At 40.3% G+C, this 25,520-nt stretch overlaps 1 protein-coding gene across 9 annotated transcripts in view; it reads left to right on the plus strand.

Moving 5' to 3' along the window:
- Nucleotides 1-25,520, plus strand: part of PDE10A (phosphodiesterase 10A) — a 378,653-nt gene that overhangs the window by 339,940 nt on the left and 13,193 nt on the right. For 7 of the 9 annotated variants that reach the window (XM_089530056.1, XM_089530059.1, XM_089530058.1 and 4 more), the window contains 6 exons: nucleotides 10,377-10,472; nucleotides 12,194-12,344; nucleotides 12,925-13,080; nucleotides 15,433-15,605; nucleotides 19,172-19,283; nucleotides 24,400-24,480. In XM_089530056.1, the coding sequence (XP_089386182.1) occupies nucleotides 10,377-10,472; nucleotides 12,194-12,344; nucleotides 12,925-13,080; nucleotides 15,433-15,605; nucleotides 19,172-19,283; nucleotides 24,400-24,480 (769 nt within the window). The remainder of the gene's footprint in view (nucleotides 1-10,376; nucleotides 10,473-12,193; nucleotides 12,345-12,924; nucleotides 13,081-15,432; nucleotides 15,606-19,171; nucleotides 19,284-24,399; nucleotides 24,481-25,520) is intronic. The other 2 variants (XM_089530053.1, XM_089530055.1) reach the window with 1 other exon arrangement.

Raw genomic sequence — 25,520 nt, forward strand, 5'->3', positions numbered from 1 at the left:
AGCAAGACATAGTAGATCTCAGGATCTCCCCCCTCCTCAGTAATGTCTCCAAAGCCCTCTTTTCTTTTCTTTAGAACTGAAGTTGCAGTGGTTTATCGGTTGGTATTATTTTGTTTAATTTATTGTTGTTCTAACTAGTTATTGTGGTTTTAATTTAGATATGCAGTTTAATAACTTTTTAAGGGGTGAGGGAAATATATTGTTTTTATGCTGTATGTTATTTTAATGTTGTAAACCGCCCAGATTGGTTCTCCACAGGGCGGTATAAAATTAAATTTATTATTTTATTATTATTATTATTAGAAAAGCAATTAAGCAGTTAGATACCTTTTAGTTCTTTTGGTTTGTTGTCAGATTATGGGTGTATATACACTGTCCTGTGGAATTCTGGAACCTGTAGTTTTACAAGATGTTTAGTCTTCTCTGCCAGAGGTTGCTGATGTCTCACAAAACTACAAATCCCAGGATTCTGTAGGATAGAGGCAGGCCAGTTTAAATGGCATTTTCAGAGAATGCTGGCATGGAAGAGAGTAGGGTATATGTGCTGTTAGTTGAGAGGAAGTGATTTACATGTAAATCAGTGTATTGTTCTGTTGTTGAATACCAAGGTCTCAGGCTGTCTATTTAATTAATGATCCATTGTCTTTTGGGAAACCCCCCTCACCCTGGGTGGTTTTCATTTGCATTTGCTGGGTCTTGATTTTTGTGTTTTTCAGGCCTGGTAGCCAAACTTTGTTTACTTTTAGGGTTTTTTCTTTCCTGTTGAAGGTTGTCCAGGTGTTTATGAATTTCAATGGCTTCCCTGTGCATTCTGACCTGATAGTTGTTGGCATGGTCCAGAATTTCAGTGTATGGTATTTTATGCCCAGGATGATTTATAACGTGTTCTTCTACTGCTGATTTTTCTGGCTGACCCAGTCTGCAGTGTCTTTCGTGTTCCTTGATTCATGTTTAAACACTGCATTTGGTGGTCCCTATGTAGAGTTGTCCACAGCTGCACAGTATGCGGTAAAGTTTTGCAGCCATGAGAGGGTCTCTCCTATTCTTTGCTGAGCGCAGCATTTGCTGGATTTTCTTGGCCAGTTTGTAGACCATTTGGAGGTTGTGTTTCCTCACCAGTTTCCTATTCTGTCTGTGACTCCTTAGATGTATGGTAAAAATAGCTTCCCTTTGGGTGGTTTACTGTAGTTAGGACAATCGGTTGTGTGTAGACCTAAGCATTTCACACACACAGAAACCTGTCAATATGTACAAATATATAATCAATTGCACATAAATGCTGCACATACTAAACATGTTAGCCTTTGCCTAATGTGCATTACTGATACCATTTTGGGCATTCTGATACACACATGGAAGTCAGAGAAATAAAAAGAAACAGAGCACTTGAATCAGTTTCAGTCCCAAATCTTTCAGTGCCTTGGGAAAAACCTTGGAAAAATTGGAATATACTAAAATGTTCTAGTTGTGTGCCTTCATGTCCTTTCCGATTTACAGCAGCCCTAAGGCGAAACTATCATGGGCTTTTCTGGGGCTGAGAATGTGTGCTTCCCCAAGGTCATGTGGTGCATTTTGATGGCTGAGTGGAGAATCAAATCCTGGTCTCTGGAGTCATAGAACTTTACCGCATTGGCTCCTTCCGTTCCGTTCTGAGCACGGAACGGAAGGAGCTGGGACGAGTGGGGGATGGATTTTACTGCACGCACCTGTCCCTCATTCGTTCCGTTCCCCCTCTCTTCCGTTCTTAATCCGTTCCAGAGGGGGAAATTTTTGAGAACTGTTCTGAACAGTTCTCAAAAAGCGTTCCCTCTGGAACGGAATGGGCAGGGAAGAGAGGGGGAACGGAACAAGTGAGGGACGGGTGTGTGCGGTAAAATCCGTCCCCCACTCGTTTCCGTTTCCTGTCATGCTGGGCCGAGAACCCGGTGCGATAATCTTCATAGTCCAGTGCTCAAACTCTACTACATCACTCTGGCTTTCAACTAAATACAGTGGACCCTCGGTATCCATGGGTGATCTGTTCAAGACCCCTGCGGATAACAAAATCTGCGGATTTTCAAGTCCCATTGTCTTCAATTATGGCATGGCTGTGCCACCATTGGGGACAATGGGACTTCACCTGATGCATCCTCTCTCCCTCCCTTCTTTCCCCGAGTTGGTGGGTGGCTGGCAGCAAAGGATCTCCGCCACTGCTGCTGCTACTGCTTCCTCCCACTCCTTCCTCCTCCTCCTCCTCTGTGGCTTCCAGTGGGGATCCTGAACCAGTGCAGGGTGGGTGGGACCTTCAGATGGGACTTCTGGGGCCAGGAAAATTGCTGTGCGGGCAGGGAAAGTGCCACACAGGCTGTGAAAAAGGCCACTTATCACCTGCTGGAGACCCTCCCGAGGCACGGAGCGGCACTCGTGTGGCCCCAAGGAGTGCCTCCAGGGGCAGCCCCCCCGATGACATCACTGTTCTCACTTTTTTCTGCCTCCTTTGCCCTCTTCTTCCTTCCTCCTCCTCCTCCTCCTCTGCTGCCCCCCCTCCCGTCTTGGTGTCTGCGGATGATTAAATCCGTGGATGGCAAGTCTATGTATATGGAGGGCCCACTTAACTTTCCAGTTACTGTATCTGTAAACCTAGGGTCTTACTGCAAAAACTGAAAATTCACTATGTATATTTTAAAGATGTAACAGCAGTAGTACAGTGGGCTCTTGCTATCCACTGGGGTTTGGATCAAAGACCTCCCATAGATACCAAAATCCATGGATGCTCAAGTCCTATTATATACAATGGGGTATTAAATGGCATCCCTTATATAAAATGGTAAAATCAAGATTTGCTTCTTGGAGGTTTTTTTTAGAGAAGAGAGGGAATATTTTCATGCCATGAATGTGGAATCTGTAAACACGGAGAACTAACTGTATGTATTTTATCCACTGATGCCCTTTTGAAAGTGGGGAGAGATTTTCCATTTACAGAAGTGTCTTTGATCCAGCTCTGCTAAAGCGTACCTCGTGGAAGAAACGTGGAACTTTTTTTCATTTCTGCAGTCTCTCCATAGCATCTTCCCTGCCCTCTGAATGGATCTCCCTACCATTTGGAGCAGATTTTCACAAGGCATAAAAGGCAGTAGGAGAAGAAGAAATTGATTAAAATCATAGGCGGGTTACAGACCGCCCGTTTGGGGCGGCCTGCACCCGCCCCTTTCCCCGCTGTATCGGGGCCTCAGCTGCCAGACCGGCAGCCTCCGAGGCCCCGATCTGCCGCTTTCCAGGCCGCGGGGAAGTGGCAAAAGGCCGCTTCCCCGTGGCCTGGAAAGGGGTGTCCTTGGGGCTTCAAGCCCCAAGGACACCCGGTGACGGCGTGGAGGAGGAGAAAGGGGCCACTTGGACCCTTTCTCCTCTGTGTCGCTGGGCGCAGCCATGTAAAGGCTGCACCCAGCGACGCAAACCCCAGGGGCTCCATTTCGGAGCTCCTTCTTACGCCACGGAAAGGGTGCTCTTACGCGGCGCAAAGACATCATTTGCATCAGATGCATCATTTGGAGGCACCGTGGTTGTGATGTAATGGCAGCGGCTGTGTGGAATGGCCACTGCCATTTTGTGCACGCTCCACGCGTGCTAGAGTTAGGAGTGTACAGAAAGGACGCTCCTTTGTAACCCTAGTACGCGCGGAGCGTGTACTTTTAGGCCCGTCTGTAATGGTCCATAGAATCATAGAGTTGAAAGAGACCACAGGGGCTATTGAGACCACCTACCATTCAGGTACACTAATCAGAGTGCCCCCAACAGATGGCCATTCAGCCTCTGTTTAAAAACCTCCAAAGAAGGCGACTATACCACACTCCAAGGAAGTGTGTTCCACTGTCAAATTGAGATTTTGGTAAAATCTCTTCTTCTGTAGTTTGAATCCATTGCTCCATGTCATAGTCTCTGGAGCCGTGGAAAAAAATAATTTTCCCTCTTTGAAATATCTAAGTATGGCTATGATGTCCCCTCTTAACCTTCTTTTAATCAGGCTAAACATTCCCAGCTCCCTAAGCCACCCTTCATAGGACATGCTTCCAGACGAGTGAGCTCCTCTTCTGTTAGCAAGGGTGGCCCTTTACAAATGGGCATCCTAGTACGTACTCTGTACGTACTAGGCTTTCCGGTGGGCGTCTCTTCTAGACACCCCCAACCGTAGTACGTACAGGTTACATACATTACGATGTCACGGCCACGCCTCCTCCAAATGGAGCGGCACGGACGTGATGTCCTGGCGCCGCAGAAAGGTGCCTGTGGTGCCCTTTCCACAGCACCGGAAGGAGGTTCATTTTGGAGCTCCTTCTTGGTTTTGTGTCACTGGCGTAGCCTGTACATGGCTGCGCCAGCAACACAAAGGAGAAAGTGGCCGAGTGGCCCCTTTCCCCTTTTCCCTGCCGCTGTTGGGGTGTCCTTGGGGCTTGAAGTCCTAAGGACACCCCTTTCCAGGCCGCGGGGAAGTGGCCATTTGCCGCTTCCCTGTGGCCTGGAAAAGCGGCGGATTGGGGTCTCAGGGCTGCTGCTGTGGCAGCTGAGGCCCCAATCCGTCGGGGAAAGGGGCGGTCTGTAAACTGCTGGTGTTTGCTGAATTTAAACTCATTTTGCTAGTACAGTGCACCCACATCATACGCGGCTGAAAGCCGCATGAGGAAGAAAGGGCGGCACATCCCATAGGGATGAATGGAGTGCGCACACTGCCACGCCGCCACATACATGAACCCCATTCATTTTCATGGGGCTCGAGCATAGGCATTACAGTGCGCCCGCGCCATACGCGGCCTTGAGCATACGCGTTCAAGTGGCGGCGCGCGGGGCGGAAGGGGCGGCGCGTCCCATTCAATTGAATGGGCGTGCACGCCCGTTGCGCCCCGTGCGCACCCGCGCCACCACGCCGCCGCGCACGAACCCCATTGTTTCCAATGGGGCTCGAGCATAGGCGGAATTCGCCTTACGGGGAGGGATCCGGAACGGATCCCCGCGTAAGGCGAGGACGCATTGTATTTGTTTTACGCGGGGGAGTCCGGGACTGATCCCCCGCGTAAACAAAGGTCACACTATATAAAGGTATGATTCAGTTCCACTCAAAATTAAATTGCTTATAGAAAGAAGACATGGAAGAAACTAAAATATCTGAAATTACTTAAATATGTCTTACTTCTCTTTCACGCTTGTGGTTTATAGCAGTTTGATACCACTTTAATGGTCATGGCGGCATCCTATGGAATCCTGGAATTTGTAGTTTGGTGAGGCATTAGGTCTCTCTGGCAGAGAACTGTAAGTATTTTACTAAACTCAAAATCCCAGGGTTCAGTAGCATGGATTCATGGCATTCAGAGTGGTATGAAAGGCTTATAACTGTGTAGTGTGTAAGAAATTTTAGTTCTGATTGGCTCTCCTTGTGTCAGTATTGTTTAGAACCAACCTAAAATATAAAGCCTACAATAATTATTTCCCAGAAGTGACATAAGAATGAATAGGAAACAAAGAAATTATTCTTTCTAACTGCTTCTAATGCTCTGGGAAGGAAAATGTTTTCTGTCCTAAGTGACTAAAGTATTAAGGGCTATCAGAATCTCTGGATATTTTGTTATACTTCATAAATAATATGGGAGATTATTGCACACGATAGATAGATGCGTGTTTAACCGATCAATGATGGATTTTACTGCATTCCCCTGTAGGCAGTCCATATGCAATGCAGGCTTATCCCGTAGCTTTTCAAGAACAGGATTTTCCAGTTCTTAAAAAGCCATGGGATAAGCCCGGGCTGCCTATGAGAAATACAGTAAGATCCATCATTGATGGGTTAAACACGCATCTATCCCATCACGGATAGTCATGTGCAATAATCTCCATGGACAACTACAGCAGTGTTATTGTCATCACATATAGTATCATAACTTCTTGAGGGGAAGCTGTGGTTGCATGTAGATCATATTCTGAACTTTCATTACTGCTTCCATAGACATTAGAGAATCTACAATTTGCAAAGACTGAAATAGCCTTCCTTAGTCTTTCATATATTTAATTCATGTTTTTCTTGAATTAGGGAAGTATTAGAGTTGTTTTCAAACATAGACTGTATTCCTGTTACCAAAAAGGGATAAATCTGTAGTCAATTTCAAGTTTAAAATTTATACCTGTTTATAGTATGAAGTAAATGTAATTACCTAACTGCAGTTTCCCATCAATAGTTTTTATATAATGTAAAAAAAATTAAAGAAGTAGTTAAAACAATACTTCAACACCATGCATTAAAAAGCATAGTTTGAGTGTTAGTCTGTGACTCTGAACATCAGGATTTGATTCCCAACTCAGCCATGAAACCCAGTGCGTGACCCTGGACAAGTCACAGGCTCTCAGCCTCAGGGGAAGGGAATTGTAAACCTCCTCTGAACAAATCTTGCCAAGAAAACCCCACAATAGATTTACCGTAGGGTCACCATAATCTGAAAATGACTTAAATGTACACAACAAATGGTACCATTTTTCAAGAGAAAATAGTTGAGTTTAATCCCCCCACATCCACACCCCAGATTTCCTGTATTCTCACTCCAGAAGCTGGAATAAAGGGATCAGGAAAATCCTGATCTCTGCCCTCTCCCCATTTTCCTTCAGTCCTTCATATTTTTGGTATGAGCAAGAATTGATCCATCACTTCCACATTAAGAAAATTAAAATGAATAGGACAATTCCAACTTGTTCAGATCTCCATGTGTGCTTCAGAGCCCTGCAGAGCTTTTTGAATGGGAGAGTTAGTGTTTTCCATCAAACTTTACCTCTTTTAAAATGTACTTGTTTTATTTTTAATTATATTTTATTTTCTCTTTTCGTATGTGTGAGCATATGTGTGTATCTCAAAACAAACTGATATTCTGTTATGAGTTTTGACATATTTACAAATTAATTTTTAAAAATTACAAAGTAAAGTTTGGAATCACAGTGTATTTGGGATACTTGATAGAGTACTAACTGAAATGTCAGGGACACATCTTACATTTATTTCTTACAAATGTCTTTTTAAAAAAACAACCCTCAAGAAAAGGTTTTATGGAAGATATATTCTGTCAGATTTTTCTGATGGTAGACTGTTTTGTAAACTATGTTTCCCTTCTAAAGCACACAGTCATTTCAGTATAGTTCTGGCTTCAATTTTGCTCATTTTTAATTTGCTTAGTTCAGTGACGTCCCTTCCTCTGGTGTCACTTACTGTGTGTGAGGCCACTGGGGGGGGGGCTATCGGGGGGGGGCAGCAGTGGCCGAAAGGGTCCTTATTTGCTGCTGTGACAACTTCCCCCTAAAATGGGAACTACCACTGTGGTGTGGCAGGGAGGGGTGTACTCATCCTTGTCCTTCTCCACTGTTGCGGACTCCTCCTGGAGAGGAATCCATCACCATGGCAAAGGCAAGAGAGGTGCACTCACCCTTTTCCTTCACAGCAGGAGGAGGGTCCAATCAGGTGCCACCCCTCTTCTGAGGTTTCACCCAGTGTAAGTCGCACCCATTGACTTACCATATATAAGTCTAAAAATTTATGCCCAAAAATTGACTTCAAAATCCCAGGTCAACTTATTTACGGTATGATAATATGATAACAGCCCTTTCAGATTCCCCTGTGTTGTGAGGAGAGAGTTCCTTTTTCTCTTGAGCCTAGCAGAAAGAATCCTGGATGATTAATTGCTGTTAAACAAACAAACAGAATTCCTCTGCCATCCGTGCTGTCTGCTGCTGTCTGGGGAGTCAACAGTGAAACCACAGTTGAAACGCTGAAGCAAAAAGCCGCAAGTAGAGTTCCTCTTGCTACGTGCAGACATTCACACACTGAAGGAGCCTCCAAGTTTTACCCTCGACTTATTCACAGGTCATGGCAAAATGCATAATTTTGGCCCGAAAACCTGCCCTGGACTTATACATGAGATCGGCTTGTAGTCGAGAATATACAGTAGCTAGTTTATTGCTTTATCTACAATCATATATCAGTTACAAACAAACTGGATACTAACTCTTAAATGTCTTCTTCAGCCTGTACAAAATATATGTAGGTTATTTAATCCAGATGAAGGCAAACATCAGGTTTGGAGAATCTGCTTAGATTCTTTTTCTAAACCCCTTAGATGCAGAATGGTGGCTCAGGAGGGCAGTAACATGGTACCCTTAAAAATCAAGGGTACAATCAGGGAAGTGCTCAGGCTAGGAATTTCCAGTACCAGAACTGAGTTCAAACTCATGTTTCAGAATGATTTATTACTAATCCCATCCTCCAACAAATTTAAATGCTTCTCAGCATTCTAATTTATAAGAGGAAAGATGTTTTTCCCCCTACTACTAGAAGTCAAAGCCCTTACTAATTTGCTACAAAGCATCCAGGGATTGTCCAGTAGATTCCAACATTTCTTCTGACCACACCTACCAGCATCTGTGATTGGCATCTTCAGATAAGATCTCTGAAGATGCCAGCCACAGATGCTGGCAAAACATCAGGAATAACTCTTATAGAACATGGCCGCATAGCCCGAAAAACCCACAAAACTATGGATGACGGCCATGAAAGCCTTCGACTTCACATTCCAGATGTTCTTTTGGTGATCAAGCTTGACTCCCTCCAGAGTACCCTTGGTATTTTCAAGCATCCCAGATGAAACTTTTAAGAAAAGCTTGCTTATTTGTTGAACTGTTGAAGTGGTCAAATTTCTTTTTGCTGTTTGAGAAATTAGTGAACCTCACTGCAAACTTTGAATTCTGAGGGCTTTAGGCAAAATAAGCAGTGGGTGCAAAGTACAGTTAATGGTTATGGGATTATCACCCTCATTAAACAGAATGCTATCTGCTGTAGGACATGTGTTCTCTGTTTCTATTTTTTGGTTTAACGAATTCTGAAAATCCAGATGATTCTCCTTTTGAGCATCTTCCACAGAGTTGACTTGTACTCCTCATAAAATAGGATGCATTCTACTAAATGAACGTTCAAAACACTAAAGATATGACATATTCTATACATATTATTTTTTGTTTTGAAAATTCATCAATGTATGAATATTCATCATATACCAATGGAAACTTTGCTTTCTGAGAACCCTGGCCCACAGGTAATGTCTGGGTTACATTTTCCCCCTGTTCTCCTATCTATTGCACTCTTCTTCATACAATATCCCATCCCATTCTAGGGGGTCCTAGGCTTTACAAGAAGGTTTGTCCAGAGAGCGGGGCTTAACTAGCAACTACGGGGATTGGTGAAAAGTTAGGTGTCCTAATTTGCATGGCAGGACCACCCCTTAGTAGAACCCATACTTAATAAATCCATAACAGAAGTTCATATTTCATTTTTAATCAGGGATCAAGTTTTGCTTTTTTAAACAGAAACATATATTTTCTTTTTCTCAGTTAATCAATCTTCTGTACTTTATATCAATAATACGTTTTTATTGAATACATTTTATTTAATATTGATATAAGATTTTTATTATAACTTGTTTGATTTATATTCCACCCTTCCTCCTAATTGTTCAAGGTGGCTATTATTAATTGTTTAAAGTTATTATTTATTGTCTGTAGGTTCTGTGATCTGACCAGAGTTTCTTGTATTAATTTAACTCTTGTGTAGCAGGATGGGATATTTTAGCCTCCCAGGTTTTGTTGCAGAAACTACACAGAACTGAATCCACAATGTAGGCATTTTATTTCATTAGCACCTCAAGAGTTATAAGTTGTTCCCCCATGTTTTGGATACTTGCCATTTATAGTTTGTTTATAAAGTCAGGGCAGAAACCAGTAATGAGGCAACAAATCTATTGCTTTTTGCCATTCAGGTACTTTTTTTCTCAGCTAATGCAACATATTGCAATTAAAACTATTCCATGCCGTCAGTAAGATAACTCCATTTGAGGGAAATTAAGAATACATTAATGAGAGAGGGACATTGGAAATGTCTTTGGGGTCAGAAAATACCTCACAATACAAGGAGCATACATTGTACTAAAACACTAACCTGCACCTTCACCCATAATACCAGTAAATACCATACAACTCACTCAAAGTGAGTGGTATTACTGGGTAAAAACAAACAAATTATCAGCTGTCTGTAATTACAGGGATTGCCCTCTTGCATAGAAATAAGTTCCCCTGACATCAGTGAGTCTTCTCAATAAATGTGCATTTTATTGACGTGTTAGCAATAAATAGAAGCAAAATATTAAATATAAATATTAAACTATTAAGGCTCTTTTAGTAATGTGTAGAGATTGTTTAAAACAGCTTTTGAATTTTGAATTTTAAAATGTCTTAGGTGGGTAATTCATATCTTGAATTTTAACCATAGAGGCAAGGTAGTTCTCTTTCTTGCCATGAAAGTCTGCCCCATTTTGCATATGCAGGAGCATCAGAAGGGAAGAGACTAAGAACCAAGAAGATTGCAGTGCTATGCTGTCAGCATTGAGCCTTTATGTGGAATCTGATGTTATGGAGGAAGGGTAATTAGAGCTTTTAGCCTGGACGCCAACTGTGAATAGTTGGGGAAGGGTGTTTGTGTGGGACATTTAAATATGATTTGATCTAGGAAATAAACTCTTGTGACCTTCACTGTAAAGCTTGGGTTACCATCTTTGCCATTAATTCACCAGATGTGACTGTTATTCAGAAAGCTTACTCTATCTTGAAAAAAAAAATGCTGCTAAGAAATTACTTGGAGGGTTATAGTTAAAAGCTCTGTGGGACTCTGATGTAGACATGTGGCTCTGTTGTCCCATCTTCTTCTTTGAATTGCTTCTCAAGAAATCTTGAATATGTGATATATTGCCCTGGCAGTGACAGATGAGAACAAGGACCTCCATGCTTGTACTGTATCAGTTTCCACACAAGTGCACTAGAGCTGCTCTGTGATGTAAATTGGGAGTTAAACTGTATTAATATTTGGCATCCAGGACAGTATTTTAACAGGCATGAACAGATTTCCAGTAGATTAATACAACAAAACCAAAGTCAGGCTTTTGATACCTAAAGTTTTGCTACTAGGGCGTGCAGCTGTGGAGCTTGCCAACAAAGTAGTGGACTGAGGAAAATTGGCCATCCCAGGGTTTTGTACTTCATCTCCCACTAGCCCAAGTCAGTATGGTCAATAGTAACAGATTATAGGAGTTGTAGTCCAAAACATCTTGAGGGACAAAGGTTCTTTCCTTCTGTTCTACACTGTCTTGTGGTGAGATAGAAAGGGACTCATATTGTTTCACACTCCCTCCCCATACAACATTTGGAGAAGGAACAATGCCTATGGGGACTGTGAAAGAATTGAGGATATAGTCAACTCACCCCCACACCACATCTTGTTTCTTTAGTAGCCTCTCACCATAAGGCATGGAATAAAGTCCAGATCCAAGCAGTGGTCCAGGACTTTCTTTTCTTTCTCCAACCTAGCATCTACTCAGCAATAAGCTCCCCCTCTCCAGGATATTGGGAAGGGTATGCTCAACAGATTCTCTGCTCCATCCAGTGGCATGTTTGAGGAATGTCTCATGAGTCCCTGTTCCTTAGTGGTATGAAGCTTTAAGCTCAGTTAAGTGATAGGTGGGCATAAAAAAAGGGGGGGGGACCCCACAGACACTTCATATCTTGTAATAGACATATTATATGTCACCTTATTATCTAATGAAGAGAACTTCTGTGTTCAGTGGCCAAAAGAAAATTTGCTGTTGAATGTGATTCTCCCTGTGTCAATGGAGTTTATCAGATAAGGGAAATTGGAAGCATAATCCAATGACAATCTGAATGCAATCATGGGGTTTAACATTATTGAGTGAAAAGGCTACCACACGCAATTTCGGGCAATGGGAAGCTATTTTCGGACAATGGGAAGTCAGTTTGAATGCAATTCGAATTCACGTAAATTCGCTGAGCTAGTGAATTCAAGTGAATGCGTTCTGGCTCCACTTTCTTTTCATTCAAAATTAAGAGAAACTCCTCCCATGTGATAAACTCCGACATAAGCTACTTGGCATTTCTGTTAGAACTTTGAAAACTGGGACCAATGATTTTGAAGGAAATTCATATAAACTAAAACTGCTTCTATGAAACTTGGCGCATTGTCAGTATAAAATGAAATACATTTTACAGTAAATTATCTTTCATCCTTTTTAGTTAAAATTATTCTTATGTTTTCCATTCAGTTATTTTGTCTCACTCTTTCTTTTCTTTCAAGTTTTGATCTAGAAAAACTATGTCGTTTCACTATGTCTGTAAAGAAGAACTACCGTCGCGTACCCTATCACAACTGGAAGCATGCAATTACAGTGGCACACTGCATGTATGCCATACTTCAGAATAACCACATGTTTTTCACAGACATAGAAGTAAGTGCATAGGTTTTTGGTTTTTGCAGTATGAAAAATCTCTAAGTGTACACTGGAAAAGAACATGTTTTGTAACCCACGAAGGATTGTGGGGGCTTTACACTTTTGTTTACTTTGAGCAAGATTGTTTGACTTTGAACCAGAGCTGGTTGCGTGAGTTTTCTGAAGCTTTGTATGTCTCAGAAGGTCAACTTCTCAGCAAAGATCCTGTTGTCCAAGAACATTGTTTAATACAAAAACAGGCAGGTTTTGGTACTTCAGTTAAAATCTCTGGGTTAAAAGGTTCCAGTTAGCAGAACTGGGAAGTATCCTGAGTTCCTAGAAAGTTGTATTGAAATATCAGTAAAATAAACCCACTAAATAGACTGTCATTTTAAACCCAAAATGGGATTGCTGTTTTCAGCCTTCGCCTGTTGTTTAGTGTATAATATGCTGATTCACTCTAATTCTTCGGAGTTTGTCTCATGTATTTTGTCTATTCTTTCATTCACTTGATTTCTTCAGAGGTGTAGAGTGGCATCTAGTGGTGTAAAGTTAATTTTAACACGAAATACATACTCTGCCTGCTTTTTTTATCTAGCGAAGAGGTCTTCTGATTGCATGTTTGTGTCATGACCTGGATCACAGAGGTTATAGCAACAGCTATCTTCAGAAGTTTGACCATCCATTGGCAGCACTTTATTCCACCTCAACCATGGAACAGCACCATTTTTCACAGACAGTGTCTATCTTGCAGGTAATAAATTGTATTCTCAAGTCAAAAGCAATCCAGATTCAAAAAGGCAGAAGTTTTAAGTATCCATCTGTGTATTACAAATGTTCACACTGGAATTTACAAGGGATCGTTTCAGTTTCAGTTCTTAGAAAGAGAGTTTGCTGCACCTCAGTATAATAAATATTTTGTACAAAACATTGTAAAATTTCTCTTTATTTTAAATATTTGCATTATGCCAGTTTTAAACCCAAATGAAAACATTGGTTTTATTTTTAAAATGCACTTTATATCACCTTTAATTTTGTAAAATATTCAAAATGATTTACAGTATTGCAGTATCATTTTTAAAGTACTATAACCATTTGTGACCTGGTAAAGGTTCAGAGCAATCCAGTTGGAGTTGGCTAGGGAAATTCCATGAATATCCTGATCTCATGCCAGCAAAGAAATAAGATGAAGGGGCTGCCCTTTATTTTTCTTTCACTTTTCCTGCCTCACCATTTTTCTTTCCTATTAAACCTCCATTTTGGGAGGGCAACTAACTATGACACCTTCAGGGCTAGCGAGATTTCCTGTAGATTTCTAAGGTTGTGTCCTGAGTATGAGATGGCTTTGTATCAAGTAGAACCCAAGCCACATCTGAATTTCCCCAATAAGACTCTGGAATATACTTGGGAGTATTGCCAGTAGGGCAACCATGAAGACAAACCTTGCTTCCGCCAGCCAAAAGTAGCCTATGGTATCTTGTGGCCCCTAGAATATAATCCCAGAGATCACGGGATCTCACTGGAATTTGCACTGAAGTATGAAGATGTGTCTTAGGCATCCAGAATATTGCCAGCAATGTATCTAAAAGTGGCATACAAGATTCAATTGATTGAAAAAACTATATATCAAAGGTAGAGAGATCTTGTAACACCTTTGAGACTTACTGAAAGAAAGATGTTGGCAGCATGAGCTTTCATAGATTAAAGTCTGCTTCCTCAGATACATATTCACCAAGCCAAACTTATGAACAGTGTAGTGATGCTGCCAAAATGAATATCACCAGAATTTAGAAGTATTGAGTTACAAGTAACTTTATCTGTAACAAGTCATTGTTTGCAAGTAGTAATAGAGGGATAACTAGTAAAGAGTAATGAGGGTGTGTAACAGGTAAGAGCAAAATAACGTTATTGCTGTAACAGGTAAGAGTTTTGAGTTACCTTCAAAAGTTGGTTTTAATACTTGTTTTTGGCAGGTTTTGAACTTTGATGCCACTCCTTTACCATGTCTAAAGTTTTCTTTCCACTCAAGAAAGCAACAGAAAATAATGGAAAAATAATGAGTAGTACAATGAATAATATTATCTCTTTCCTTTTTCATCCTCACCATGAGTAACAGGAAAAATTACTTTTATAAATCATGCATGATGGACTAAATTACTTTCCAAGCTCTGAGCACCGTTATACTGAATTCTCACTCCCACCATTCTAGAATACGCAGTGAAACTTAATCCATGGTGTGATATTGAATTATGGATTTCCCTCCTTCATAAGCCAAGTCATCATGATGGTACAATGTGAGGGAAAAGTTTATACATTATAGAGAAGAATTCATGGGGTTACATTTGATGTATATCAACTCTATATTGCTTTTAATACACAATCTGTAATGCGACATATTCTGGCAACTAATGAAAGAGTGAAAACTTTTTTTTCTGGAATTCCCTTGAAAAATTAATTGTTCTTTGAATTTTGAACAGTTTGAGAAATCCAGAACAGAGGTATCTTCTGAAATTAATTAATTAAAACGGATACATTCCTTTGCATTCTGACCCACCATAAGGACAGTTTCAGTCAAATCCAATCTAAATGTTAGTGCTTTGGAGGAAATTGTCAAAAACTCTTGTTATATAATGAGAATGATGGTGCTATGTCTATGAATGTTAAATGAGTTAAAACTGAGATGAGAAACTTGGTTGAGTCCAGGAGCCAAGTGAACCTCCTCAAAATCTATCAGGCACTACAGCTACACTACTTGATGTCCCTGAAATTCAAAAGTGTGGTACTGAACAGAAATAAAAATGCTACTTGGAGACTTCTTGCTTTGTTATAAAGAAGAATCATGTTTCCAAGAGGCTTCTGCAGACATTTCCTTCTTTCAAACAAGTGGACTTTTCCTGCATGTTTTGTTTTAGAGCTAAAACATGGAGATTGGCAAAAATCAGTGGTCTACTGCCAAAATTTGGCAGGGGCTACAAAACTGGATGAGAACGGACATATCACAATGCCTTGCTGGTGTTCGTCTCTCAATTAATTTGATTATTAAAATAAAATAAGGCCTTAAGGTAGTTCTGAATAAGATCTTTTGCTGTTTCTTACATTGTTGTAGCTGGAAGGCCACAATATTTTCTCTAACTTGAGCTCCAGTGATTATGAGCAAGTCTTGGAAATCATCCGCAAAGCCATCATAGCAACCGATCTTGCTCTGTACTTTGGAAACCGTAAACAGTTGGAAGAGCTTCATCATTCAAGAACACTAAATCTTCAAAACCAAGCACATAGGTAAAGAGCAAATGAACGTTTATAATTTACCTTGAAGGCTCAATAATGACATGTTATTAGTGTAAAGGTTTTAATTTGCACTTTAAAAATCTGACTTTTTGTGAATTAATTTCTGATGTGAGTAATGTGCATGCAGATCATATTGACCTAAGTTACACTATGCCTTCAGACATTCAGATGTCCAGTAGCTTTAAATGCATAATTTTATACAGTATTAAGTAAGCTTAGTAATAGAACCAAAATCTAAACTATTTATAATTAAACTGACCACTGAAATTTAATTTTCTAATTATGGTTACTATGACTATTTTTTGGCAGAATTAGATGAAATGTTCAGTCACAGAAGCCTCATCTAAAGGATTGGTGCCCAGCAGATTTCAGGCAAAAGAGTGTTTGTGTGAGATTTCTAATGGGTGGACAATTACCTGAGGTCAAGGAGAGGGCTTTACATATCTCACAGCAAACTTTGAACCCTCTATGTTTTTTCCATTTTTGCTTAAATTTTTGTACTTAGAAACAAATCCTACACCCTTCAGGAGGGCCAAAACATTGTGAAACCATTCCCTAACCTGTCTAGAGGATTTGGGGTCATTTGGGGAGAGAGAGAGATTGAGAAAATAGAGGTGGACCCTTGAAGGCCTCAAAAACAGACATGGAGACTGCATGTAGTGAGCAGACTACCTTTTCTTCACCTATACTCTTTAGTTTTTGAAGGATTTTGCATTAAATAAAGGTTTGATGTTCCTCTGTTCCTTGAGCAATATACATAAATCCAGAGGCATCTTTTAGGATTCTTGCAAAATTATGTCTGTCAAATTTAACTAAAAATAAATAAGTCAAACTTTTGATCATAGAATCATAGGCACTTTACAGACCGCCTCCATTTCCGCCGCCAGGAAGTCTCAGCCTCCAAACAGTGAGGCTTCCCGACAGCCGAAAAAGAAGACCCCAAAAGAGGCTTCTTTTGGCGGCGTGCTTATGCAAGGTGCCAATGGTGCACTTGTGGTGTCATAAGTGACGTGGATACTAAGCATTCACGACGTCAAAATGGTGGCCATTTTGTATGTACTAGGTGCGTATTAGGGTTAGGGTGTCCGGAAGGGACGCCTTTTTGTAACCCTGGTACGTACCTAGTACATACTTTTTGCCCGTGCGGAACGGGCCATAGAGTTGGAAGAGACCACAAGGGTCATCCAGTCCAACCCCCTGCCATGCAGGAAATCTCAATCAAAGCACCCCTGACAGATGGCCATCCAGCCACTGTTTAAAGACATCTAAGGAAGGATACTCCACTAGACTCCGAGGGAGCGTGTTCCACTGTCGAACAGCCCTTACTGTCAGGAAGTTCCTCCGAATGTTGAGGTGGAATCTCTTTTTCTGGAGCTTGCATCCATTGCTCTGGATCCTAGTCTCTGGAGCAGCACAAAACAAGCTCGCTCCCTTCTCAATATGACATCCCTTCAAGTATTTAAACAGGGCTATCATATCACCTCTTAACCTTCTCTTCTCCAGGCTAAACATCCCCAGCTCCCTAAGTCATTCCTCCTAGGGCATGGTTTCCAGACCCTTAACCATTTTAGTTGCCCTTCTTTGGACACACTCCAGTTTTTCAACATCCTTTTTAAATTGTGGTGCCCAGAACTGGACGCAGTATTCCAGGTGGGGCCTGACCAGAGCAGAATAGAGTGTCACTATTACTTCCCTTGATCTAGACACTGTACTTCTATTGATGTAGCTTAAAATTGCATTGGTCTTGTTAGCTGCCGCATCACACTGTTGAATCATGTTGAATTTGTGGTCTACTTGGACTCCCAGATCCCTTTCACACATAGTTTCGTTCAGCCAGGTGACACCCATCCTATATCTGTGCATTTCATTTTTCCACCCTAATGCAGTACCTTGCATTTCGCCGTGTTGAAATTCATTTTGTTAGCTTTGGCCCAGCTTTACAATCTATCAAGGTCATTTTGAATTTTGATCCTGTCCTCTGGGGTATTAGCTATTCTTCCTAATTTGGTATCATCTGCAAATTTGATAAATATGTCCCCGATTCTGTCATCCAAGTCATTAATAAAGATGTTGAATAGAACTATCCCCAGGACAGAGCCCTGTGGGACCTCACTGGTCACTTCTCTCCAGGATGAAAAGGAGCCATTGTTGTGAATGAACCCTTTGGGTTTTGCCAGTCAACCAATTACAAATCCATGTAACAGTTACGTTGTCTAGCCCACATTCCACTAGTTTGTTTGCAAGAATGTCATGGGGAACCCTGTCAAAAGCCTTACTAAAATCAAGATAGACTATATCCACAGCATTCCCTTCATCTAACAAACTGGTAATTTTATCAAAAAAAGAGATTAGATTTGTCTGGCATGACTTCTTTCTCTGAAACCCATGTTGACTCTTTGTGATTATGGCATTGTTTTCTAGATGTTCATAGACTCTCTGTTTAATTATCTGCTTCAGAACCTTTCCTGGTATTGATGTCAGACTAACTGGTCAAAATGTATTTTGGCCCCTATTTTTTATAATATACATGATGCAGCACTTTAGACACTTAATACTATATGAATGTTGGATAGATTGGTGGGTGGGAAGGTGGATGGATGGATTTTTGATTTCTTCCTCATATTCATGCATTCTCAGTGAGGTTCATGAGAAACACCATGCAAGGGAAACTGTTTCTTGGTTAAAAAAAAAAAAAAACCTCTCCAAGAGCAAGTTTTCTGTGGAGCACACCTAAGCAGATGCCAGATGCATTAACTAGGAACCATATCAATATGTGCAGATATCTGATGTCTTCTCTTACATAAGGTCTCTTGCCTTCCAAAGTTAGATGGAAAGACACTGGAGAAAAAAATCCAATATATAAAATACTATCCCATGTCATATTAAAATATAGTCCTGGTTACTATGGCATGAAACACATGGGCCAAAACGAGCAGCTTCTAGCCACTTTGGGGACATGGTGTGCAGATGACACATGCCCCAAGTCACCTGGAAGTTGCTCCAAGGCAACTCAGGCAACTTGAGGTGGCCTGAAGATGCCGGGAAAAGGATCACAGAAAAACGCCCCCTGCTGACGGCCCTCTTTGAGAGCAGGCTGTCTGATCACCACAGTCCCCAACCAATTGGTCCACTGGCCAATTTCTCATAGCCATTTGTTTTACTCCTGTATTTTAGGTGCTAAGTTCTTAGGCTTTTGAAAACTTTTAGTGACATCTAAATTGTATCACAGTATTGCCTTTACTGTTGGCGGCTTTTTATTTTTGTTTTTTTAATTTGTAGTTCATCATTTTGGAGCTTTTTCTTTGGGTTTATTTTTTGATACATGTGGGGTTCTTTGGGACATGTTAGTTCACTGGTGGTGATGATGCACCTTAGTAATAAAGGGTAGAAAATAACCAATTCATAGGCCTTTTTTGTCTGTTTTGCATTTCATTATCAGAAAATTCCATTCACATGTGATAATTCATGCCAACTTTGATTATATGCATGTTGTTCCTGATAACTGAATTAAAAATATGTTTAAATAGTATGATAAATTTCAAGTTGTTATATTCTAGGGATCGTGTGATTGGGTTAATGATGACAGCATGTGACTTGTGTTCTGTGACAAAACTGTGGCATGTGACTAGACTGACAGCTAGTGATATATATGCAGAGTTTTGGGCTGAGGTATGTACATGTCATTATTCATTTGTTTATCTTAATTGTATATGCAATAATCAGTTTTGTGGGGAAGAAATTAAGCTTAGCTTTAGAGATCATGAGAGCTAATTGCACTGGAGTGCCAGGTGATTCACTTTGAAAAGGAGTAAGTAGCTCATTTAGGCCTAATTTTCATAAATTGTTAACATTTGCTATTTTAGATTGCAGGTGACAGCTCATATGAAAGAATACTCTACTCCATAGAAAATTTCACTGCACATACAAATACCTTTATGTTGCAGAATAGAGGAAGCTAGTGCTTTTCTCCCTGACATCTAAAATTTGGGTGAAGAAAATTAAAATAGAGAACCACTCATCCTATGAGTCTCTGTTTAAAAATTCAGACTCAAAATTGTTTCTGTATGTGCTGTTTGTGAGAACTATGCTTTGGAACCTAATTTGTACTGGAGCTCAATTGGAACTTTCTTCTCTCTTGATTATGTCTTCTAGAATAGAACAACACAGTAGCATCTGGTTTTTTGTTTTGTTTTTACTCTGCTCCTTGTTTTAGCCAAATTTATTAGCAAAAAATGTGATTCCATTAATGGTTCCTCTGAATGAAAGAGCTCTTTGAAAAAAATATATGCTGAAATACAATTCCCATTCTTTGGCAAGTAGTATACTGTAGAAACAGGATTCCTGCTCATGGAAAGTCAAGAGGAGGATCAAGATTGTTCAAACCTTCCTGTACCTCCCACCCTTTCTATATAGTTCCCTTATGTTGGTTGTTTTAATCAAAGATAGCTCTGAATTTAATTCTCTTGGTCAAGTAAATGGTCAAAAGCAGGTGTGTGGGGAAAAGGTTAAATACCCAGTCCTTTAATTGCCCTTCTCTTCTCTTCTGCAAGTTCCATGTTCCTACTTAGCATGTTCAGAAACAAAGGCTTGCTACCAAACTGCTAGTTTCAGGCTGAGTTATTGTTGTTTTTATATACTTTCAAATCACCTTTGACTTATAGTGACCCTAAGAATAAGAGATCCTCAAGAGCTCATGCTAATAACAGTCCTGCTTAGGTCTTGCAAACTCAGATCTGTGGTTTTCTTGACTGAATCAGTCCATGTGTAACACAGAAGCTTACCGCACAGGTCTTCAGGGCCGTTCTCAGAATGGCCCGGCAGGAAACGGAACGAGTGGGGGACGGATTTTACTACACACTCCAGTCCCTCACTCATTCTGTTCCCCCTCTCTTCTGTTCCCATTCCGTTCCAGAGGGAACGCTTTTGAGAACTGTTCTCAAAAATTCCCCCCTCTGGAACGGATTGAGAACGGAAGAGAGGGGGAACAGACCGAATGAGGGACTGGTGTGTGCGGTAAAATCCATCCCCCACTCGTTCCTGCTCCTTCCATTCCATTCTCAGAACGGACCAAGAGGAATAGTGCGGTAAGCTTCACAGTCTTCCTCTCTTCCTGCCTTGAACTGTTCCCAGAATTATCATTTCTTCCAATATTAGTTTGCATAGATGGATTTAAATAAAGCCATTCCTTCTAAAAGAAATGTAATGTGTTCATTCTCAGGATGTTAGGTGGAGCAATCCACCACTGATGGGCTTATCGTCTTGCACAAATCCGAGACAGCGGGTGCAAACATTCTTTTTTGACTGTTTAACTGCCATGGCCCTTTTCTCTGTTAGTTTTTAATATCCTGCCCTGCCAACCAGATGTGTTTCAACACTTTTCCATTTAGATACCATAAATAGTGCAGAAAATGGATTAAAAAGGGAATAAAAAGGTTAACAATGAAAAAACAGCAGTAGAATCAGAAGAAAGAGACAAAATTAATGAGTCAGAAAGATAGATGACTACAAGTCAGCGAGTCTTTGCTCAGTAACGGAAGGAAATAATACAAAAATTTGTCCTTTCATTGACAGATAGTAACTCTGAAACAGAGATGTGATATAAAAACATACTTGTAAGGACTCCAGGCAGAAGCACAGGTCCAATTCAGATGATGCAGCACCTAAATAAAAATAAATAAAATCAAACAGTGACAAAAGAAAGCTGTAACTGAATATATCAGCAACAGAGGCTGCTAAAAAACCTGCTTAAAACCATTGAAGAAGTGGCGGAGGCAAACAACACATACAGGGCTATTTTCCCCACAAATAGATGGTCAGAAGACAATCTGGGATGCCATCTTGAGAGCAGCAGTTGAATGGCATCATTAAGAGCAGTGTATCTGCATGGAAAAAAGAATATACAAACAGATTATCTAAATCAGAATATTTTTAAACCGGGAGAGTGGCCTTCACATACAGAGGTATTCAAAGATCTGGAGAATCAGACAGGACCATTCATGACAGATCTGTTTGCATCAACAAAAAATTAAAAGTTAAAAGAGTATTTTTAATAGATGGAAGCAAAAATGCAAAAAGTCAAGATGCATTAGCATGATGATGCCCAAAATTTATTTATTTATTGTATTTATACCCTACTCTTCAGCCAGAAAGGCTCTTAGAGCAGTTTACAGATAGTTAATTAGACATTTCCCTGCCCTCAGGCTTAAAATCTAAAAAAGACATGACACAAAAGGAGAAGAGAATGGCAGTGGGAAGGGGAATAAGTCCAGCGGTTATTCTCTCCCTATGAGGCCAGGACAATGGTAGATGGACTGGAGGGAGGGTTCTTCTTACTTTAGGCCAGGCTTGATGGATCTGGCTGGCCTTTCTCTCCCTCTGAAACTGGATGATGTCGGATGGCATGGAGGGAAGGCTCGTCTTCTTACTTTAGGCCAGGCTTGATGGATCTGGCTGGCCTTTCTCTCCCTCTGAAGCTGGATGATGTCGGATGGCATGGAGGGAAGGCTCGTCTTCTTACTTTAGGCCAGGCCTGATGAAGCTGGATCACCTTTCTCTCCCTTTGAGAGGCTGGATGATGTCAGATGGCAAGGAGGGAGGGCTCATCTTCTTACTTTAGGCCAGGCCTGATGGGGCCTCAAAGGACTCAATTATGCATTTCCACCCATAAAACTTATGCCACAGGTTATAAACAAAATCCAGAGTGAGAGAGCACACGTAGTGCTCATAGCTCCGCTTTGGCCACATTGGCCATGGTTTCCATGGCTGATGAATCTGTTGGTATCAGCTCTCATACATCCACCAACAAGAGCAGGTTTACTAAGCCAGGGTCCAGTATCCCATCCCAACCCACAATGGCTGAAGTTGACTGCATGGGAATTGAAACGAACAGGTTAGTAGACTGTGGGATATTCAAGAGACTTCATTGATACAATTATAACATCAAGGCATAAAACAACACAGGAAATATACAATAGAACTTGGAGAAAGTTTGCATCCAAAGTGTAGAGAAAGGAACATAGACTTAAACATAATTGAATTGAGGCATGTCCTACAGTTTCCACAGGACAGATTAGTGAAAGGGTTAACACCACACATGATAAAAAGACAAGTATCAGCACTGTCAGTTGTATTGTCATTTCAAGATTTTTCAAACTTTATCAACAAATGAACACATCAAAGGGTTTTTATGTCGAGCGACTTTAAAATAATTCCCAACAACTCACAGATTCCCAAGTTGGGATTTAAATCTTGTGTTGAATAGATTAATGAAATCTCCATTCACGCCCATAAAGGAAGCCTCATTAAGACAATTATCAATGAAGGCATTTTTCCTAGTGGCAGTCACATTGGCCAGATGAGTCTCTGAACTGACTGCATTCTCGATAAATCCTAGTCAATGCAAATTAAAACAAAACAGATTGGTATTAATAATAGACCCAACATTTCTACCAAAATGAATAATATAATGAATAAATTAGTAAGGAATTTAATAATAAGCTCTACTTACCTATGTTTGTCCAAATCTGTCACATGCAGAAGAGAAGCAGTAGCACACTTTAGAAGTCACAAAGGCTGTATGTACCTATATAGAAAGAACAAAAAATATCAAACAATTGGAAGCTTTGTTTGTCTCTTTTCATGCTAGGACAATGGGTCAAAAAACAATGGCAAAAATGATTGCAAGAAGGCGAAAAGTATGCATATTCCAATGTTACAATTTCAAAGGGCGAACTAGAAAAAAAAATGGTCAGTGGCAACAACAACGACGTATGCAGTCACAACCTCTTTACAAGATGTGTGTGATGCTGCTGATTGGAGTAATCCAAATAGTTCATAAAACATTCATAAAACATGATAAATTTAAGTTAGCAAGAGCTTCCTTTAGAAGAACAGTGCTGCAAGCAGCAGTGACAACTTAAAATGAAATCCCACTCTGAAATGGGAAGATGGGGTACAGCTTCATTCATCAGTAGTGGATTGCTCCATCTGCCATCCTAAGAATGAGAAGCTAGACTTACCATGAAGGTTCATTCTGGGATGGCAGGTTGCACAATCCACACCTCCCAGGAATAAGGGTACAATTACAATAAGAGCAGCAGAAGGGCGCGAAGAATGAAGTGACAGGGCTATATAATGAAACTAACAGAGAAGGGAGCCGTGGCAGTTAAACAGTAAAAAAGAACATTGGCTGTATGGTATCTAAATGGAGAAGTGTTGAAACACGTTCGGTTGGCAGGGCAGGATATTAAAAACTAATGGAGAAAGGAGCCGTGGCAGTAAAAAAAGTATGTTACCTTCTGCCGTCTTGGATTGGTGTAAGGGTATAAACCCATCAGTGGTGAATTGCTCAACCTGCCATCCCAGAATGAATCTTCACGGTAAGTCTAACTTCTCATTTTTATATTTATATGTGTGTGTATGTATGTAGAATTTATACATGTGTTTGTATTAAATTCACATTGAATTTTAAATCTGGCAATTGTTTTCAAAGAGATTTTGTTTTTATTTAAAAATCATTTATATATTTAGAAATTGTTTAATTTTAAAATCTGATACGTGATTTCCCCAGTTTCTGCCATGATCTGTATATGTAATTTAGATTATTAGGTTATAAACAGTAATCATTCTTCTCTCATATTGTAAAATCATTATCTGAATCCCTCTCCCCGTATTATTTTCAATATGTTAAATTCTTAATATGTATCTCTTTATAAATAAGAAACATTTGGGGGTATAAATAATTAATAATTTTTAAAAATAATATTATTTCGTCCTGTTCTTTCAGGGTGATGAAATGAAGAAGTTAGGTATTCAGCCTATTCCTATGATGGACAGAGACAAGAAGGATGAAGTTCCTCAGGGCCAAGTGGGTCTAAAATCTTAGATGTATATAATATAAAGATTTTCAGATATCTACATACTGCTGGCTTTCTTGTTTTTAACAGTCTGGTTATAATTCTCTCTCTCTCTCTCTCTCTCTGTATATAAAAGCTAGTAAATTAGAATGCAGTTGGAGAAACCAAGGCAAAAACTACAGAAACATGATCAGAGTAACTGTTGTAGGTTCTCCTGTATTGATAACTGAGACTGCTGAAGAACTAAATAACAGTACTATTTCTAATGTGAAGTCGAAGGCTTTCATGGCCGGCATCCATAGTTTTTGTGGGTTTTTCGGGCTATGTGGCCATATTCTAGCAGAGTTTCTTCCTGACATTTTGCCAGCATCTGTGGCTGGCATCTTCAGAGAATGTTTGCCTGGAAAGGATTTGGCTATATATACAGTGGGCCCTTCTTATACACGGATTTTTTATCATGGATTCAAGCATACATGGTTTGAAAATGTTCAAAAAAAGTATAAATTTCAAATATCAAACCTTGGTTTTCCAATTTTTATAAGGGACACCATTTTGCTATGTCATTATGTTTAATGGGACTTGAGCATCCACAGTTTTTGTTATACACAAGGGATCTTGGAACCAAACCCCAGTGTATAACAAGGGCCCACTGTATTGTGTGACCTGGAAAGGCAGGAGGGATTTGCATGTATATTGTTTGTTGCTAATGGCAGTCCTCAGAGTGTGAGGGTCTGCTCAAGAGGACTAATGTCTGCTTGATTAGTGCTCATTGTCTGCTGGGAAAGCCCTGACCCTGGGATATTTCTCATTTGCATTTATTGAGTCTTTATCTTGCTATCTTTCAGGACTGGTAACCAAACCTTGTTTACTTTAAGGGATTCCTCTTTCCTCTTGAAATTGTCCAGGTGTTTGTGGATTTCAATGGCTTCCCTGTGCATCCTGACATGGTAGTGGTTGGCATGGTCCAGAATTTCAGTGTTTTCAAACAGTATTTTATGCCTAGGATGGTTTGTCCATTATGGGGACTTTGGTGAACAGGGAGACCACATCA

This window comes from Sceloporus occidentalis, unplaced genomic scaffold, assembly GCF_023333645.1.
Source record: "Sceloporus occidentalis isolate IW3139 unplaced genomic scaffold, rSceOcc1.0.p SCAF_6, whole genome shotgun sequence".
NCBI classification, from domain to species: domain Eukaryota; kingdom Metazoa; phylum Chordata; class Lepidosauria; order Squamata; family Phrynosomatidae; genus Sceloporus; species Sceloporus occidentalis.